Source organism: Lissotriton vulgaris, unplaced genomic scaffold, assembly GCF_964263255.1.
Source record: "Lissotriton vulgaris unplaced genomic scaffold, aLisVul1.2 SCAFFOLD_386, whole genome shotgun sequence".
Taxonomy (NCBI): Eukaryota; Metazoa; Chordata; class Amphibia; order Caudata; family Salamandridae; genus Lissotriton; species Lissotriton vulgaris.
The window spans coordinates 1,319,407-1,339,919 of record NW_028243044.1 but is presented as its reverse complement, the minus strand read 5'-3'; the positions used below and the strand labels follow the sequence as shown (position 1 = coordinate 1,339,919).

At 44.7% G+C, this 20,513-nt stretch overlaps 1 protein-coding gene across 1 annotated transcript in view; it reads left to right on the top strand.

Annotated features, from left to right (window-relative positions):
* Nucleotides 1–20,513, top strand: part of LOC147668727 (MFS-type transporter SLC18B1-like) — a 1,155,733-nt gene that overhangs the window by 19,375 nt on the left and 1,115,845 nt on the right. Inside the window, exons 2-3 of the mRNA XM_086948472.1 lie at nt 16,373–16,512; nt 16,649–16,744. Coding sequence (XP_086804598.1) covers nt 16,373–16,512; nt 16,649–16,744 — 236 coding nt within the window. The remainder of the gene's footprint in view (nt 1–16,372; nt 16,513–16,648; nt 16,745–20,513) is intronic.

Here is a 20,513-nt window from a genome sequence, read left to right as displayed (position 1 = left end):
GTAGCGTCACACAGCTTTTCAAACAAAATGGGGCGATGTGGGGTCTAGAACCACGCAACACACCATCTTTTAGTACCTTCTACCCCCCTCCTGTTGTCATGCCTTCTCCACCCCTCCACCCTCCCTCCCGTTGTCCATGCCATCTCCTCTCCTGCCCCGCAAGCCCTGTAGTCTGTGCCATCTTCCCCCGCCCGCCCTCCCTACCGATGTCCGTGCCTTCTTCCAGCCATCTGCCCTCCCTCCCGTTGTCTTTGATGCCAAGTTGCCAACCATTTGCAATGTGGTAGGTCTCGCATAAATTGGATACCTATTGCATTGCAAATGCTTGTCTATTATCTTTTTCACGTTATCCGTGCATCTTAAACAGGGCTGTAGGGTGTGATTTCCAGAGGGTGGCTGTGTTGCAATCGACAGGTTTATTGTGCTGTCGTCTCGACCTCGGTTCAGTTTGGCTTACTTCAGGTGAGGCATTGGCAGTGTGATTGGCATCCAGTGGGTCTCTTCTCTTTCTTCCAGCTGGAGTTTGATTTCCAACATCCATCCTTGATGCCGTGGACAGACTTGGCAGCTTCACAAATCATGATTGTAGGGCATGGAGATATCTGTTTATCTCTCAGCAAGAGAATGAGCGCAGTGGATGTGCTGGGAATGTACTCTGGCTGAGGTTTAATCCGTGATTATCTAACTGAACCATGTGTAACATTATTCTTGCTTTCGAAGTAAACACAGTCCAACCAACACATATCTAGCAGAAGCGAACAGGGAATTCACACGGTGTGACAGGCATCAGCAACTGATTAAAGCCGAGGTGGATTCGCAAAGTTAAGCTGTCGATTTCGGTCCATTATTATTGTCAGCATGCATCAGACACTGTAAAGTCACGAATACAGACCGTATGTTGACGTGACTTTCCAGTTCCTCTTTTGTTTATCCACCTTAAGATGTGCTCCTTTCTTTTGAGCTAGGGACAAATACACATTCAGTAATGGCATGCTCCTCTTTGGGCCATATGTATCATACTATCGTTTTGCGAATTCCAAATAGCGAAGGAATCGCTATTTGGAAATCGCAAAACGGTATGTATGTAAATAATCGCTATTTTTTAGCGATTTCCAATAATTCCTTATTTGCGAATTCGCAAGTTGCGAATTCGCAAATAAGGAATACATCCCATTCATTTCTAAGGGCCTCTTGGCCCATAGAAATGAGAGGCAAAATTGCGATTAGCAATTTGCTAATCGCAAATTTTGCGAATTTTCCAGGGTGCAGGGGTGTCTCAAGAACACCCTGCTGCACCCCTGAAAATGACATGTGTGCGCATATGGCGCACATACATGCCCAAAGGGCATGTATGAGCGTCACATGGCACCTTTTGTTTTTAAAAAAAATGCTTTTTAAAAAGAATTCGCAATTTACCACCAACTACAAGTTGGTGGTAATTTGCGACATCTTATTCCAAAATCGCAATTTTTAAAAATGTAATACATATCATTTAGGAAATCGCATTTTGCGATTTCCTAAATGCTTGTGCAATGTTAAGGAATCGCAACATTTGCGATTCCTTAACATTTGCGATGCGATAATTTCATACATCGCATTTCACGTTTTTCTTGTCGCAAACGCTGCGAATTTCCGATTCGCAGCGTTTGCGACAAGAAAAACGCTTCATACATATGGCCCTTTGTTAGCAATTTACTGAAGTGTTTGGAAACCCATATGGTCAGATTCATGAAACGAAAATCGTCTCGCAAAGGGCCAGATTCTGAGAATCTGGCCCTTTGCGAGCGCAATTTTTGCATTTGGGATTCATCATCCCAAATGCAAAAATCGCTATTATAGAATTCGCAAATTCGCGAGCAATTGCATTTAAGGAATCTCTATTTGAGGTTACTTAAATGCAATTCATGATACATTTAAAAAATGCGAATTCGCATTATAGGGCCGCTATTTACTGCAAAGTCAAACCTCGTGGTAAATAGCGGAAACTTAGAAAAATGCAGTTAAGTGCATTTTTCTAAGTTGTATGTTACACACACACATGTCCTTGGGACATGTGTGTGCGTAACACCAGCGTCCAATGTCATTTCAGGGGTGCAACAGGGTGTCCTTTGGACACCCCTGCACCCTTGAAATCGCAATTACAAAATGCGAATCGCTAATAGCGATTCGCACATTGATATGTCTTCCCATTCTTTCCTATGGGCCTTTAGGCCCAAAAGAATGAATAGGGAGTTATTCCTTATTTGCGATTAGCAATTAGCTAATCGCAAATAAGGAAGCTGTAGGAATCGCAAAATAAATTGCGATTTGTACATGAATCCCGTTTTGTGAGTCTTTAATAGCGATTCCTTAATAATCGCTATTATGACTCGCAAAACGGGACTTTGATATATCTAGCTGATAGTCATTATCCCCCGTTATGCGCACAATAACTTTTCAAAAGTTTAGATGTTAAGGGAATAAATGCACAACTTTGAGGGTTTGATCTGCCGGGCGAAACACATGTCACATTAATTTTAAGACATAATTGTTTGCAAGTTTAAAGTATTGTATTTAGATCAGTTCATTCAATTAATTCGTTCTTTCGCTATGGATTTGCAGTTTATAAAAAAATACATATGTGTTCCGTTGTTATTTCACACTGCGGGTACTGTCTCTTACTCAGAGTAGTATGACACCGTGACCAGCATCCGGTACATGTAATTACTCCAAACGGCAATGCATGACTTAGATCTGAAATCTTTAGCTCAATCATACTATACAGAACACTAAAGCAAGACTTTATTATATATAGCCGAATTATAATTGTTTAAAAAAGTTTTAATAACGTTTTGCAGTGGGTGCATTCAGAACATTAATGTTCGCAGTGAAATCAAATTGACATGAATACAAGCTATGAACATTATATTCAGTTATAGTATATCAGTGACGGGAATCAAGTAGCAGGAAACTCTCAGCCTGATTCATCATAGTGCCGTTTTGCGAGTTTGAAATAGCGAATCATAAGGAATCGCTATTTCAGACTCGCAAAACGGCATTCATGTAGGAATCGCAAAAACAAAAGCGATTCCTACATATTCCTTATTTGCGATTAGCAAATTGCTAATCGCAAATAAGGAATAACTCCCCAGTAAGTATTCCTTATTTGCTATTAGCAATTTGCTAATCGCAAATAAGATTGCGATTTAAAGGGTGCCAGGGGTGTCCAAAGGACACCCTGTAGCAGCCCTTAACAGTAAATACGAACAGGTGTTGCGCACACACATGTCCAAAGGACATGTGTGTGTGCAACATGCAACTTAGAAAAATGCTTTTAAAAGCATTTTTCTAAGTTTTCGCTATTTACCACGAGGTTTGACCTCGCGGTAAATAGCGGGCCGAAATTGCGAATTCGCAATTTTAAAATGGATGATGAATTGCATTTAAGGAATCTCAAATTGAGATTCCTTAAATGTAATTCATCGCAAAATAGCGAAATCGCTATTACCGATTTTTGCATTTGGGATGATGAATCCCAAATGCAAAAATAGAGCTCGCAAAGGGCCAGATTCTCAGAATCTGGACCTTTGCGAACACATTTCGGCTTGATGAATCAGGCTGTATGTCAACAGTGCATCAGTGCTTCATCACGTGGGTGGTATCACCTCCTCCAATGGGCCAGGAGCCGTCTCGCTATTGGTGGAGGAAGGGTCTGAGTTAACTTGCTCCTGGAGGTAGGTTCGTAGTGGATCCTGAAAACCTTTAGGACAGGACATAGGATGAAGTTACTGAGCATTTGTCTTGTAATTAGCGATCATGTCGAGGCACTGCTTTTTGCATCCAGTGCACTGCCACTCTCCTTTGGCCAGCAGGAGACCCATCACTGTGAACCGCTGCTTTCCTTAGGGTGACTCACTAGGTGCACCCAGCAGAGCAAAGCCCTTAGCATGGAGGAGCTGGGCCGCGGACACCTGTATCCTGAAGGGGGCACAGAGCTGTGTGAATGAGAGTAATGCTAACAGCAGCGCTATCTTAAACAAGCATTTGCAATGCAAAAGATTTTGAATGTACGCAAGTTTGAGCTATTGGCATTGAACATTACGTTGCCTTTTATTTATTGTTTTAGTTTTTAAAACATAAATAAAAGGCTTTGTCATTTATAATGCCAATATCTTAAACTCTCATAATTTCAAGACATATTGCATTACAAATGCTTGGTAAAAATTATTTTAGCCATGCTGCATAGCAGCAATGCCCAGGCTGTACAACATGAACAAAAAGTCAACGGTAGACCTAATAATCTGAAAGGCTAGACCTGTTGGCTTTGCCAATGCTTGTTTTTGTCTGCAGACATTATTGTTGAATGTAGTTTCACTAGCATACATGCCAATAGACTGAATTCAGACAGTAGACTCTCGATTTTTGAAGCCAAAAGATGGCCTTCACGACGCAGGCTGAACTGTTTCCTTCCATGTTGAACAAAGCTTGCCTAAACCACGCCTTTGCCATAACCACACATATGCCTTAAGCAGTCAGCAGTCTAGATGTGCAAATGGGCGGGGAGGAACAGGAAAGATCGGAAGAGGAAACTCTGGGACACGCCTGGTAATTAGGGCTGGGGCCAGGTTGGGGGGTAGTTTAAAGTTTTGGAGGGGACAGTTTAGGGCTCAGGCCAAGGGGGTCGGTGTAATTTTTTGGCAGGGGTCATGGTTTTAGGGCTCATAGTGGGTGGGTCAGGGTAGTTTTAAGGGCTGGTGCCAGGTTTTAGGGCTCAGGGCGTGGGTAGGGGTAGTTTTCAGGGATAAGGTTCCGTTTTAGTGCTCTGAGGGGGCTTGGGTCGGGGTCGTTTTTGTCAGGAGGCAGGGTTTTTGGCCTCAGGGCTGGGGGAGGGTAAAGGGCTGTTTTCAGGCCTGGGGGGTCAGTTTTAGGGCTCAGGGCAGGGGGCTAGAGTTATGGTAGTTTTTTCGGCAGGTCCCGAGTGTTCGGGCTCAAGGTGAGAAGTTGGGTTAGTTTAAGGGCTGGGGCGGATTGGATTGCAGGACTGGGGTCTCGGGTGTTAGGGCGCAGGGCGGAGGGGCTGGGGTGTGCACTTTACCATGCACATTCCTTTAGCAATAATGCCTTTGCAACAACATTCATTGTGAAGGCATGCGTTGTAAAGACGGGGGTGTGGTTCAGACTGTGTTTTTTTTTAGCATGCGTGGTTTAGGCATGCGTGGGTGGTGCATATACAAACCCAAAAGATGGCTTTATTTTAGGAGACACTCACCTAAAACTGTCTCTGCTGCAATATAAGGAATGGGGACAATACACTCCCTCTTTTTTTAAATAATTATATTTTTATTGAGTTCTTGGTACAGACCATTGAAAACAATATGCAAAAACCATAAAACCACTATACATGTATCACATAGTTAAAAAAAACAAGACAAATGAACATGATTTCATATCCCAAGAGCTACAAATACATTATCAATAAGACAGTACATCCAAGTCTGAGGTAAAAACCAGAAAAATCAAGTAAGATCTCCTAAAATCCCAATTCATGTTATAGGCAATATTCTCTCCAGGTTTTTAACGGGGCCCATAAGTTTAGCCCTAATTCTCTCATTCTACTACCTCTTCCCCTATATAGGACTGTCTCAATATTATGAATCCCTAGCAGACGAGAGAGCCACATCTGGAAGGAGGGAGCCACGATATCCTTCCAACCTGCTGCCAGAATAAACCGGAGGATCGCCTTGGACAAAAAAAAAACTCTTCTTCCTCCTTATTCAGATTTAATTTGCTGTCATGCCCTAGGATCATTAGGGCATGGGATAGGATGATCTTAATACCTAGCAACCCCTCCCAATATTTCTTGATATTAATACAAATCTCTGCTAGCTTTTGAAAGAAATAAAACATATGGGCAAGATCAGCTGACCCTTCAGAGTATCTAGGACATTTGTTGTCTTCCCTCTTACCCCACCCAAATAACTTAGCCGGGGTAAAATATTGGTTGAATACCGTCTTGTAATGCTGGGCTCTCAAATTTGTAGAGCGGAACCATTTCCCAGCTAATTCGAGAGCCTTAACTAGATCAATGTCTGGATCCCCTAATTTCACCATCCAGACTGTTTCCATTTTATCAACATCATCTTGGAGAGTAGAAATTAGCACTTTATAGATCGGGTTGATTTTGACACCCCCACCCAATACATATTCCACCACATTGTTTTTACCCCCTGGAATGATGGGTGGTCTAATCCTTGATAGTGTTTGGTGTATCTGCAGGAATTTAAAACCTTGTGAAGCGGAGATTCGATACTTTCTCTGAATCTGATTAAAACTCAGCGTTGTGTTGCCACCAAACAAGTCTCCTAATCTTTTGATTCCATGTCCCTCCCACAGTCTCCAAAGTCTATCCATACTAAAATATGGAAACAAGCTAGAGTTCCAAAGTGAGGTATACTAGTTAATTTTCGGGATTGCCAGATGCTTCTGGATACCTTTCCAGAACCTCCAAGCACTTTCCAATATCTTGTATCGTTTTTTTATTATAATAATATGTGTCTGTTTTACGCAACAAGACACCAGTAGTTTCTTTGCCTAGTAGGAGCTCAAAAATGGAAAGGGGGTATTTTAGCCCTAAAGAATAGTCAGACACACTTGATATGCCATCTAATAAGATAGCCATCTGGCTAAAAAAACAGCTCAACATATAGAATCTAATATTAGGAGCCGCTAACCCCCCCTTGTCCAATGGGAGTGAGAGATACTTCATAGACCGTCTAATATTGCCATATTGGCAAATAACATATGCAAAGGCTGTCTCTATAGATCTTAGCACTTCCTCACCGACCACCAATGGGATAGTACCAAAAAGGTACAGTATCTTGGGGAACATGGTCATCTTAATAAAATTAACTCTACCTTTTTGTAGACAGGTGTATACAATCGATTCTTTTTAACTCTGCCATAATTGCCTTAAGTACTGGCAAGTAATTTTCATTAACAATTGATTCTACCTTGGAGTTGATCCTAATCCCCAAATAAACTTGCTGATTCCAGATACCTACCATACCTCTTTTGAATTTTATTTGAACAAATTATCTGGGTTTTTGATTCATTGAGATGATATCCTGAATATTGACCAAATTCCGAAGTAATCTCTGTAAGGGCCGCCATAGCCTGCTATGGTTCTGGCGTTGTTTTTGCCAGATCATCTGCATACGCCAATAATTTAGTTTCAAACCCATTACACACCACAGGATTAATATTCTCACAGTCTAAGATCCTTCTAACCAAAGGATCGATGTACAGAGCGAATAAAATTGGCGAGCAGGGGCACCCCTGTCGGGTCCCTCGAGTTATGTTGATTTCCTCAGAGCTATCACCCATTAATTGGACTTTTGCTACTGGCTCGACATACATAGCCCTTATAGCCCTCAAAACATTAGGGCCAAAGCCCCTCCGCTCCAATATCCCCCACAAATAGCTCAAGGTGACGCAATCGAAGGCCTTTTACGCGTCCAGAAGGATCATTGCGATCTGACCCCCCACGCAGCCTGGGCATCAAATAACGTGATCGCCAGCCTGATGTGATACTCGGTATCGCGACCCGGCACATACCCGAGCTGCCATGGGGAGACTAGACCGCCAAAGATCCCCCCCAACCTCTTGGCCAAGACCATCGCATACATTTTGGTGTCTGCATTTATGAGGGATATTGGGCGATAAGAGCCTGGTTCTTCCTTGTCCTTGCCCTTCTTATGAAAGACAACAATATTATTGCTTTTCCAGGAAAAGGGAACTACTCCAGAGCACATTACACCATTAAATAGATCCAACATAAGCGGGGCCAACACATCCTGCAGGCACTTGTATACCACAATAGGCCTTCCCCGCCGCCAAATCTTGCAAAGCTTCTTCCACTTCGCTTATGGTCATGTCGGCCTCGAGCATTAATTTATCCTGATCTGATAACTTATGGCCAACATCACCCTGCCTTCGACCTGCCAATCCTACCAGTGCTGGCCTATCCTCCTCGGTATACAGATGTTGATAGAAGTTTTTAAACACCCTACGGGTATCAGCTGGTTCTACAAACTCCTGATCTCCTTCATGGATTTTTAAAATAACATTCCTACTGTATCCCTGCTTGATTTTCAATGCCAGAAGCTTCCCGCCCTCATCCCCTGTTTCGTACATTTCGCCCATGTGCACCTGATATTCGTCTGCATTTTTCTGTGCTATCCATTTATTTAGGTCAGCCTTAATGTACACAATTTTTTGTAGGCTTTGAATTGTCTCTTTTCCCGCTATAATTTCACTGAGATTTAACTCCTCAGCCTTCATAAGCTGCTCAACCAAATCCGCATGTTCTTTCCCGTCAACTTTCCTCTGCATAGCAGAGAAGCTATACGTCTCCCCATTAGTCCAGATTTAAAAGCATCCCACACGCAATTGCGGTAGGCACTGAACCTATTTGCATCAAAAACTCTCCAACCCATTTTTTTGAAGTGCTCTATAAATTTAGGGTTGACCAAAAGTCTCCTCTCAAATGTCAATCTGGAACTAATCTTCGGGGTTTTCTCCGCTTCATACATTAAGACCAAAGGATTATGATCCGAGATAAGTTTCGGAAGTTTTTTAATCCCCACCCTCAACACTTCTGAAGATGAGATATTATTATCTTATATATTTCTTATGCTGGTGTGAAAAATATGTGAACCCTGGATGAAGTTGCTCTTTATGCCCCCAGACAACTATTAAATCTATTAAACTATACGACCCAATCAAAGAATACAAAGCTTTGTAAACCCTGGGCTTGCTTCCCTTATAAATATTAGTCCCATCCCTATCCCTGAGATCAGCAGAGATATTAAAATCCCCGGAGCAAATAAGGGGGTTACCCAATTCGCCAATTCTGTTTCTAGATTGTCGAACAGTTCTGGGTTGTCCTGATTGGATCCATAAATTAAGCACAGCGTAGGGCCCACTTAAGTTCGGCGATTACCCAACGCCCCCAAGGATCTACTAAGGAGCGACCAATGCCTCCCAGACATGGTTTCCCCAGGATTGCCACCACTCTTATAGTAGATGTCTGGGAGGAGCATGCCAACGAATCAAAGCCTTTGATATTTAATAGATGTTTTTTGGCCCATGGTAGGTGGGTCTCCTGCAGACAAATTACATCTAACTGATTTGCTCTTGCAAAATACCCCAATCTTTGCCTCTTGGACCAATCATTCAGACCCCCTACATTGATAGAGCATATCTTAAGCCTCCCCATTGCTTCTTGGTACAAAACTACCCAACAACTGTCTCCTTCCAAAACTATATGATACTGACACATAAAGCATAGTGGTCAAGAAATATAAACCATAGTACCAGGTAATCTTTTTTCTCCCCTTAAGAGAGCACTCCAACCCCCCTCCAACCCTTCCACCACCCCTAACCCCACATACCCTCCCTGGCTTAATACTCCCTTCCACCTCCCTGGGACGCTCAGACAAAAGTCTGTGCATATGATGTATGCTGTGAGAGTGGACAGTGGCTACCTCAGCATGCATATCAAATCCTATCGAGACCCTTAAATCATCAAATAATTTTTTTAAAAAAAGAAACGTTATCATACCTGACCTAAAAGAGAAAACCCTCACAAATAACTCCTAATTGCAATACCCTATTCCCACTCCACCCCTTAACTTGTTATGTATGTTCAGACACAATACCAATTTCTCATCCCCTTGGTCCCCCCATCTATTGGAAAAATAAACCATAGCGCAGCTCTAATTGCCCAGAAAATCAAAATGCACTATATCTTAGTCCCTGCAAAGACAGTATACCATTCTTTATTTGTCCAAGGAGTCAAGAAATTCTTTGGCCTTAATCTCTGATGCAAAGTAGAGGATAGTACCATTGTTCATCATTTTCAATTGAGCTGGATTGACCAAAAACACCTGTATTTTCTTATCTTGGAATGGTTTAATAAGCTGTCTCAGCCTCCAGCGCCTCTCCACTGTTACATGGCAGAAGTCGGGGCGAACGAAAAACGTGACCCCACCACTTGATCTTTTGGCATCCGGCCTTGACTTTTCATTGATCGCCCGCTGCAACAGGAAGTTTCCCAAAAAACCGAATAGAGCCTCTGGTCTATCCCCAACTTTTGCCGGTGCGCCAAGTTTCAGCTGAATGCGGTGTGCCCTTTGGATCTCTGCGGCCCAATTCCATTCTGAGAATTCCAGGAAGGCCACTTTAAAGAGATCGATTGCATATCGTCTAGCATCAGACCCTTCGAGACCCTCCTGCACACCCAGCACTCAAAGATTATTTAGTCTCTGCCTATTTTCGGACTCTTCTAGTTTCCACTGAATGGGCCCGATTCACAGAACGAACTTAAGACAAAATCCTAAATGTACTACTTTTGGTATTCATAGAAGTTAGGATTTTGTCTTAAGTCTGTCTTAAGACAAACTTAAGACAAAATCCTAACTTCTGTGAATACTAAAAGTAGTAAGTTTAGGTTTTTGTCTTAAGTTCGTTCTGTGAATCGGGCCCAATGTCTCTAATCTGCGCACACTGAGCCTCAACCATAGACGTGGCCTTAGATGCATGCGCTTCTGTTTCAACAATCCTTTCCTCCAAGTTTGACACTCTGTTGCCCAAATTACAAAATGCCTTTGATAGCTTACTCACAACGCCCTGCATTTTCCTCATCCCTGCTTGGGCCTTCCGGCTATCTTGCCTTGTTTCTTCTCTATGAGCCAAAATGGCCTGATGTATTGTATCTAGCGTCGGGGTGGTACCTTCCTCTGCTATAAATGCCTCCTTTGATCTTGGCGAAGGGGTAGCTGGTGAATAGTCCTGGGCCGGCTCCCTTCTGCCCTTACTATTAGCCCCCATATTCAGCATACCTTCCTGCTGTACAGATTTTACAGCTGTTTGAGAGGTCTCCGCCTCGCTATCCTCCCCATCTGAATCTAGGCTACTTCCCCCTTACGATGTACTTATTATGTCGTCAGACCATTCCGCTCTTTCAGATAGTGAATAAAAGCAATCGCTAGGCTCTTTTTCCTCCTCCTCTTTATCCTTGTGCTCTTCCGGCTCGAGTGATATACTCTCTGTAGAACCTGCTAGGGGCTGGTTGCCAGACTTTTGTGACTGAGAGTATCCGGCATTCTGTGCCCCCAATCCGGCGCCTGCAGAGTCCCCAGCACTCCCCCCTCACTCTTGTTTACACTGCCTTCATCTGTCGCCCCTAGTTGTACTACAGGGGACAGACCACTTGCACCAGCAGGCTTTTCAGATATTTCAGAGGGGATAATCACTGGGGGAGGGAGAAGGGGCATAGGGGCAGACCAATGTCAGCCAGTCTATTCCTTTCCCCAATGCTGCACTCGTAACTGCTTTGTAGAGGGACCTCCTGCATAGCTACTTGCCTCACCTCGTCATACAGGGAACTGCCCCCGTTGTTTCCAACATTGCTTTCCAGTCCCGGTCCCACCGAATCATTTACCACGTCCTTCGTTGAATCCTTCAAGCCTTTCGCCCTCTGCAGGAGCTCGACTACCGAGGGACCCGCCGGCCGCTCCTTGGTTGAGGCTCCGCCTCTTCCCCTTCTGAGTGGTGGTGTAGGCTGGTCTAGGTCAGGGTCCGGTTCCGGGGAGAGAAGTTTACATGATTGCAGCGAGGGACTCCCGGTAAGTGCCGCTGCCTTCGCTGCACGCTCCACACACGCCTTACGGGACGCCGCCGCTACAGCCGCCCTCGACGCTGCCGCTGACATAACTTTCGGAGCCATCTCCAACACTTCTCCGTCGCTGCCAATTTCCTTGATCAACTTCACAAGAAGCTTCCGCAGGCAGTCCCCAACCAGGCGTTTGAGTGAGCGTGAAGCTGCAGCTGCGAAAAGGGCCCTCCAAATATTGCGCCGATACAGCCTCACAAGCATCTGGAGCAGGGGGATCGAAAGGGGATCAATGGGGGTGGGTATAAGGCAGATAGAGTCTGTTAGATCTGTTGATCTGCTAAATCAGTTTCTCCATCGGGTAGGCTGGTTATCGTAGGGTCATCAGCTCGAGCCTGTCACCACTGCCCACAATCACTAAGCGGCTGCCATCTTTCCCCTCCGTGAAAAAAAACGATAATACACTCCCTCCTTTGAATCTCTCACTTCCCAGTTTAAAAATGTTGGCACATACGTAGTAGCTTAGTATTGATTGAAGAACTTGGGCATTGGTTGAACTTCAGGAGTTTACAGGTTACTTATATGTTTGCTCTCTAGATATTCTAGGTAACAAGTATAGTTAACTATTATCAACTACATGCATTGCAAAATATGTTCACCTTTGATTCGGAGTTTCACCATAGTCGCAGTCTTCATAATTAGGATGTCCTTTCAACTATACAAATCAGTGTTTTGCCAATATTATAAGTAGTATAACGTTGATCCAGCTATATCATGTTTTTATGTTTTCCTAGAGCTGATACACCTTTACCCTAATTAAAAACAATATCTAGCTGCATATCAATAGCACACCACATCCAGGCACTTTGCACTGTACACACAAAGCATGGCCTGAGACTGTAATCTGCATTTAATGCAACAAGGTCATCACATACTTACTGGCTTTGTAGGCATGTGAACACCGTATCACCTCGAGACATGACAATATTGTACTGCTCACAAGCCATGACCTCCAACCATTCCTTGTGCAGAGTAATATTAAAAATAACTTGTTTCATACAGAACTTACTGGAGTTTTGACATTTTTCTGGAAATAACTAATACTTGTATTAGCTAATTGCACAGTGTGCAATTTGTCAACCTTGTCAAGATATACTCCTTCTTGGCCAGGTTAAGATTCTAGCTCATGTCATGACCCACTTGCCACACATATTAAGAGGGAGCACTTAACTCAGTGAGTCATCTTTGTGCACTGGTTGCAGCACGCTTTTTGTGCAGTTTTCTGTACCTGTGTTATTTGTAAATATATAGTGCTATGGGCAGGACAAGAACCCAAATTGCCATTTTCTAGGATTTTCTAGGTCTGGGTAAAGGCAGGTTTCGATTTTGAGAGACCTCATGGCATTAATCATTTAAACAAGTACACTATAAAGAACTACAGAAAGTTACTGAGTGGGCTTTGTGTCAACCCCATTTAGGCACTGGCTTTCATCAAGGCTGTGGCATTTGAAGAATAGTTACATTGTCCCATCACTCTCCTATAAGGTTTGAACTGGGCTCAAGTTGTTTGTTAGACTGCAGATGCATCAAGATGTGTAACTTGTCATTTCGAGTGTTTTTTGCTGGCACAACATATTTTACTTGATGACTTATGGCTTTTATGTTTAGTAAGTGTTGATGTTTTAATGCCTAAGACTGTCATTAAGGCATGTTGCTCTTCTCTAATTGACCGTGGGTATTTATTTGATTCACTCTGCTGTCATGATTGTGTTGTTGTGTTTATAACTTTGTTTACTCATAAAGTAAAGATATTGGTACACAGGTTTTCTTAAAATGCAGCAAATGTACTAGCTTTTTGTCAAATGTATCTGCTATGCACTATTTTGTGGTGCATATCTTTTAAGTTCATCACTTAATAAACTTAATCTTCTGAATCCTTTTCATAACACTCTTTGTTGAGGCTACAGCTTCCTTTACCCTGCTTCAGCCCAAGATGTTACTTCATTATGGTATTTTCGTCGTAGGACATCTGAGGGCAGGGCTGTACTGTCTGTAGCAGGCACTTGGCTTTTCCTTAGTGGGCCAGAAGAGTGGGGGCCGGTTTTGTTACTGTGGGCTGGTTTTGCAGCCATGCTACAAAATCAACCCCTTTCAACAAAAGCACCGCAGCAGTGCTCTAGCCATGGCAATTACATCCAACTCGGGGGTCCGGTCAGACGTAATTGCCAGGGCTGGTTTGCGATCCCAGTCCAGCCCTGTCTGAGGGCAATGCACAAGGTCACCCAACTAATACCAAATACTTTCACTGTCAAACGCCAGACCTATTTACTTAGCCAATGCTTGTCTTTCATATAACCAGTTCAGCCCCATATGTTCATGTACATTCTAATATGCCTCATAATCACAAGTGTATAGCCTAATTTGGCCAGTGTCGCCTCATAAGCAAAACCTTTGGAGCCTCATATGGACAGATACATCTTTGCGTACCCTGTACAGCCTCATGAACTCACCATACTCCATATCTTTAGAAGTGCCTTATATGTCAAGTTGCCATTAGACGAGCACAGGAAAAGTGTTAAACTTGGCTTTTTCAGCAGGTTCACCCCCAGACTTTTAGCTTCCTATTTTTGACCCTGCTTTATTTTGGTTTTATGACTCTGGGCACTTTAACACTGCTATTCAGTGCTAAAGTGCATATGCTCTCCATTTAAATTGTCCTTATGGATTGGTGTTTTCATGATTGGCTTATTTGATTTACTTACAAGTCCCTAGTACAGTGCACCGTGTCTGCCCAGGAGCATGTAAACCAAATGCTGACAGTGGGCCTGCAGCACTGATTGTGCCACCCACACAGGCAGCATGTCAAAGGTGTCTCAGACCTGCCACTGCAGTGTCACACGCAGTTTTCGCTGCCATGTCAACGTGGCAAGTGCACCCACTTACCATGCCCATACCTTACCTTTTCTCTTTTTAAGGCACCCCTCAGGTAGGCCCAAGGTACCCCATTTGTAGGGTGTTGTGTATGTGAAAGGTAGGACATGTCCTGGTGTGTTTTACTTGTCCAGATAGTGAACAACTGCGTATTTCGTATTTCACTATTGCAAGGCTATCTGTCCCATTGGCTGACATGAGAGTTGCTTTGTAACATCTTACAAGCATAATTTTCCATTCGGACAAGATAGAAAAATGGAGGTTGGGATGAACTCAGGCTTTAAAAGTACATCTTTTAGTGAAGATGATTTTTATATTATGTGTTTCAAAATGCTACAGTTAGAAAGTGAGTATGTTCTTGTCTACCATCCTATGTGCCTCTGCCTGTTTTGTATTCACTGTCTGGGTTTTAGACTGACAGAGGCTGGTTTGTGCATTCACACTACATAGACACCAGGGATGGTTGAGTTGTGTCCCGCCTTTCCTGAGAGACTCATACCAGCCTGAATAGACCTGGCTGCATTTAGAGTTGTGGGAGGAGTTGTTGCGTGCGCCTGAATGGACTGTGTCTATCTTCCACATGCCATCTCCATACCCTGGAGTGAGCCTGGCCTGAGCCAGGCAGAACTGGATTATGTATGCCAGTGGAACTTTGTTTCTGCCAACTTCAAAAGAAAATGGGGTATACGTATTTGGGCCCTGACCCCAGAACTTTAGATTACTGCTGGACTAAGGAACCTGCCAGAAAGAAGAGCTGGAAGAGCTGTGAGGAGAGACTACCACTTTTCTGTGTGCTTTGCTGGGTTGGCCTGCAGTTGCTGCTTCTGTCTTGGGCTGGCTGTTCTTTCTGCATTCTAAGTATCTCCATGGGCTTGATGTAGAGCTTACCTTCTGTTGGAAGGCTCAGGGAAATCAAAGACTTCAACTTCTTCTGGGTACCGGCTTCTGGAACTGGATGTTTAATTTGCCCCAGAGGAAAAGGGTAACCCAACGCTGTCAACGCCGCTGCTACAGGGTCTGTGACCTGAAGGCACCACAGAGGGCATCGCCATACTTTGCACTGCAACCCTAGTCTCATCTACGCCGCCGCCCTAAGTCGCCACCGAGCTGCTGCTTGCATCATGATCTGTGGGCACTCCGCACCCGCACCCGCACCGTCTTGCTTCACACCACCCCTTGGTATGCCCAACAACGCCATCACCGGCACCGCTGTCTGCACTGTGACTTGTGGATACTGTTCTCTCCCTGTGTTGTGGAGGTCATGAGTTCAGCACCTCTGGTGGACTGCCGGATCATCCACCAGGATCTAAATGATTTCAGAAATATAAATGTAAAACTGTTGACCATAGTAATTCCGTAAGTTTACAGGGCCTGCATTCCATCAGATGGAACCTTAAAATACACCTAGGGACCTTTGCTGTTTGACCTTCAGTAGCACTTTGCAGTTCTTAAGGATTTGTGACTTTTGAACTTTAAAACATTATACCTTCTTGACCTTTTTGGTGCTGTTTTACTTATAATTTTTTTTATTTTACTAAATAATGTTGGCATTTTTTTATTTTATTTCTTGACATTATTTTTATCTGGTGCTTTTTTAAATACTTAACACACATTTTTCTCTTACAAGGGCCTGTTGATTTGTGTCCGTGCTACTAATCCCTAAATTCTCATTGGCACCAGCTTCACAAGGTCCTCAAATATTAATCTATGTGGAAGGTAATAACCTGCCACCTCCTTTTGTTGTATTCCTGGATCTCACTATTTCCAATTTCATTATTTTTCTCTCAGACAGTCTAAGACCAGATGAGTTCAATGAGGAATCTGGAAAGCTTTCAAGAACACAGATTTTTACCCTGATCTCCTGTGCTTCAATTAACTTTAGTTCAATGATTATCTACTCTATCATGGCCCCCTTTTTTCCTCAGGAGGTAAGTGGTTCCTTTTTACATCAAGCAGTCCATATTTGCTTAATCATCTAGCGATCTCACACTTGCTCATTGCAACCCCAACTATCTCTGCTGTTCATGCTCTTCGTTTTATTGTTTTTATGTGTCCCCCATGCAGGCTGCGAAGAAAGGTGTTAGCAATACTATAGTTGGATGGATTTTTGGATGCTTTGCTTTATTCAATTTCATATCTTCGTTAGTTCTGGGAAAATATGTAAGTAATTTTCTAAATTGTGGATACAATTTCATGAATGTTTACTCACAAAATTGTTATAGCTAGCAGAAGTGATTTTGTGCAGTTTTTCACTTTCGATCAGGCTTTTCACACTCTTTTCAGAGGTTTTCTCCCCAAAGTTCTGTGAAGTCCTGCTAAGGAAGTAGGGGAAAGGCAGGGAGTGCACAATTGAGAAAGTAACTGTAGTCTTAGAATCCTCTTTTGTTTCTTGTCAAGCTGCTGCTTTCATGAGCCTTGAAACTAAGGGCTGCAGAAACAGTTCCAGGGCCAGCAAAGAACTAGCTATGTGTACCACTTTCTGCCCCTTGGGTAGTCTTGACTGAACATTCGTGTTCTATCTCTGCTTACCTCTACATTTGTGTTTGCATTCATGAGGACTTTGTCCCCGTAAACAACCTTAATTTACTCATTGAAGTTTAACTTATTTCGCGCTTGCCTATGTACTGGCGCTACGGTATGACCAAATGTAAATTTGCTATGTTGCACTTTTAAAGCTCTGTAGGAACCTGTTTTAAAAATTGTTGCGTCACTGAGGGCTCTGTTTTAACAGTTCATGAGTGACTTACCGCCGCGCTCTGCTCCTCAGATACCCACAGTCCAGTCCCCCAACTCCACAGGGAGTGAAGGCGGGACAGATCGACTATATTCCGGGTTAGAGGACAGGGGGCGGGAATACTTCTGGAACAGTATTTAGTTGACCCCTGAGCTCGATGCGCAGCGGACGTGTGCAGCGGGCGTGCCGGCGACGTGCCGAAGACGCGCCAAAGGCAAACCCGTCTGCGCCCGCCCGCGCTCGACCGGGACCAGGGGCCACCCTTCCTGCCCGTTACTCGATTCCAATAAGGTACTCACACGGAGATCTTACTAATTTAAGGGCGAACTGCCAGCAGTACTGTAAATTGTTAAATCTTGAGGATTCTTCACCTCCTTGTCCTGAATGTAACTTTTCTTTTTCTCAATGTGGGCAGAGAACACCAGGAGAAACTAGGTTGCATAATAACGCTAATCCACAGGAAAGGGTGATTAAACCTAGAGTCTTCAAATTTCTCAGCACTAACTGTAGATCATTACCGAAACATAAAGAAGACATCCACAACTTATTAAATGATATACAGCCTGATGCCATTTTTCTGACAGAAACTTGGCTTAATGACAGCTCTGGTCCAGACATAGCTATAGCACTCCCGCCTAAGTATACTATCATTCGTGGAGATCATAAGAATAGAATCGAGGGAGGTCTTGGTATCATTTTTAAAAAATAATTTAGCTGTAAATTGGAAGATATGCAATGAAATTATTGTGAAGCAGGCCTTTTTAAACTAACCCTTACACCCCAGTATACTCTCTCAGGGATGTTGATCTACCAGCCCCCAGGAACAGCAGGAGAATGAGTGGCTGCACGTCCAGATTTTATCTCCCCTTATTTATTGGAAGCCTCCACCTTCTCCATCTTAGGAGATTTTAACCTAGACCTTGAGGATTTAAACTTCTCGGCGAGTTTAAATTTGGTATCAGACTTGGAAGCTCTTAATCTGCGCTTATGTAATTCAGGACCCATGCACAAGGCAGGACACTTGCTTGACCCGTTTTTTTCTAATATTGATAACTTAACGTGTGAGCCCTCGTTGCCGTTACTCTGGTCAGACCATTATCTGGTCAGTTTTTAGGTCGAGCCTAGACGAAAACAAAGCGAAGCTTTGCTGTCTAGGGCTCGACAACTTATGTTATCACTTTTGGGGGAATGTGAACAGCAGACTGACACGCGCTTCTCCTGCCGGAGATTTGACCTCGTGGGCGCGCTTTGGCGCCTTGGCTGCTTGTAACGTGCATTGCGGTGTGTGCACGCCCAGCCCGGCGCGTGCACATCCCCTGCCACAGATTCCCTGAACACACACATACACACATGCACACGCGGGGAACATCACTTACAACGCATTTATTACAAAGCACTACCATTACATCGCAACCATTACAACGCAAACCATTACAACGCATTGCGCTGGGGGGCGCTCTAGGATAGGGAATATATTTAATTTACTATCCAACACCTTCCCTACTATCCACGGGGACTGGAGTTGGAATAGTAAATTAAATAATTCACTATCCAGCGCCTAAAAGCACTATGCGTTGTAGTGGTATGCGATGTAAAAATCGCGTTGTAACAGCAGGCGTTGTAATAGCCTGCGTTGTAGTGACACCAATCCGCACACGCAGGCAGGAAGGCACACACACACACACGCGCACGCACCCCCCCTACTTCCCCCCACTCACCGGCACCCCCGCCGCACACACACAGGAGCGCACCTACACACACGCACGCACACACATACAGAAACCCCCCTCCCGCCGCCGCCACCGCCGCCGCATACATACAAGCGCCCTCCCCCCAAAGCCCCACTTACCGCCATTCTAAACTTCTGCAGCCTCCGCGGGGCTCTCCCTCGGGCATGGGAGCCCCGCGTCACCAGCACTGCTTCTCTCCGTGGGCGCGGGCTTCCGAAGACGGAAGTCCCGCCCCATGGAAGGTTTCGGTTTCGCTCACGTCGCCCTGCCGGACTAACCATGCTAGCACGGTCAGATTGCGCTGTAGCCTGGTCCGACCCAGATCAGCCCCGAGGATTAAAGGGGTGCCTTTCGGATGCTGGCCGACGAGGCAGCGCCTTGTGGCCCTTGTAAGCTGGCACTGGGCTGGGCCCGAGAGTCAGAGGTCATCCGGTGAGAAACAGAGTAAACTGGAACTAGGAGCTTCCTGGAGAAGAGGGCCATTTGTCCGGTCAGACACCAGAACCAAATTGCAGAGGCGCTCTCTGTAAAATTATCCAATAATTGTTTTCAGGTCTGCGAGTGGTTTGACTAACTGAGCTACCGACTGAGAGTGAGTGAGGGCATGGCGAGTAGGCTAGGGAAGCGACTGAGTAAGCGAGTGAAGGAGTGAGTGTATGGCATGAGTGAGCGAATCAGTGATGGAGTACATGAGGTTAGCGAGCGTGTGAGCAAGTGAGCGAGTGAGCATGAGCTGAGTAAGGAAGTGAGTGGATAGCTGGAGCGAGGGCACGAGGAACAAATTGAAGGACTGAGTACTTGGATGCGCTGACCGTGGAAGTAAACACCGGGATGGTGAGACAGCCGACGCCGTGTGTGAGTGACAAAGATAGTGAGGACGTTGTTATTAAAGGGAGGAGCGAGAGGCGCAAGTATCACTAAATATGAAAAGTGAACTACCTCCAGGCGCTGGCTGGTTTAACTGAACAAGAAAATAAAGCCTTAGGTTCAGGGATGCAGGCGACAAGTAACCTCCCTTGGCGTTCTAAGGAGTGACTGCCATGCGCGGGAGTTCAGAGACGAGTCCCTCTGCTCCTCGTGCCCCGTTAGCTGGGCGTGGTCCGGCACTTTATCACTGACATAAAAATGTTTCGTCACCTTAAAGCACCTGCAGCCGCTGAGCCTCCTCGAAGCGCCTGACCTCAGAGCGGAGACTCGGTGCAGGCAGGTTGAGTCTGCGAGGCTGCTGCAGGGAGGGGCGTCGGCCTGCTCACAAGACTACGCCTGCCCCTGTGCTCACTTCAAAGCTGAGGCGCCTTGATGCGCCGGGTGAGATCAAGGCACCTGCGTGTTTCCAGACCGTGCGAGGCGCCAACGGTGCCGCACGTGGGATCACAGCAAGTGTATGTGGGGGACACCAGCGCTATGCGGGAAAACTACAGCGACAAAGCGACATGTGCCCCATCTGTCTGCCCATCTATCTATC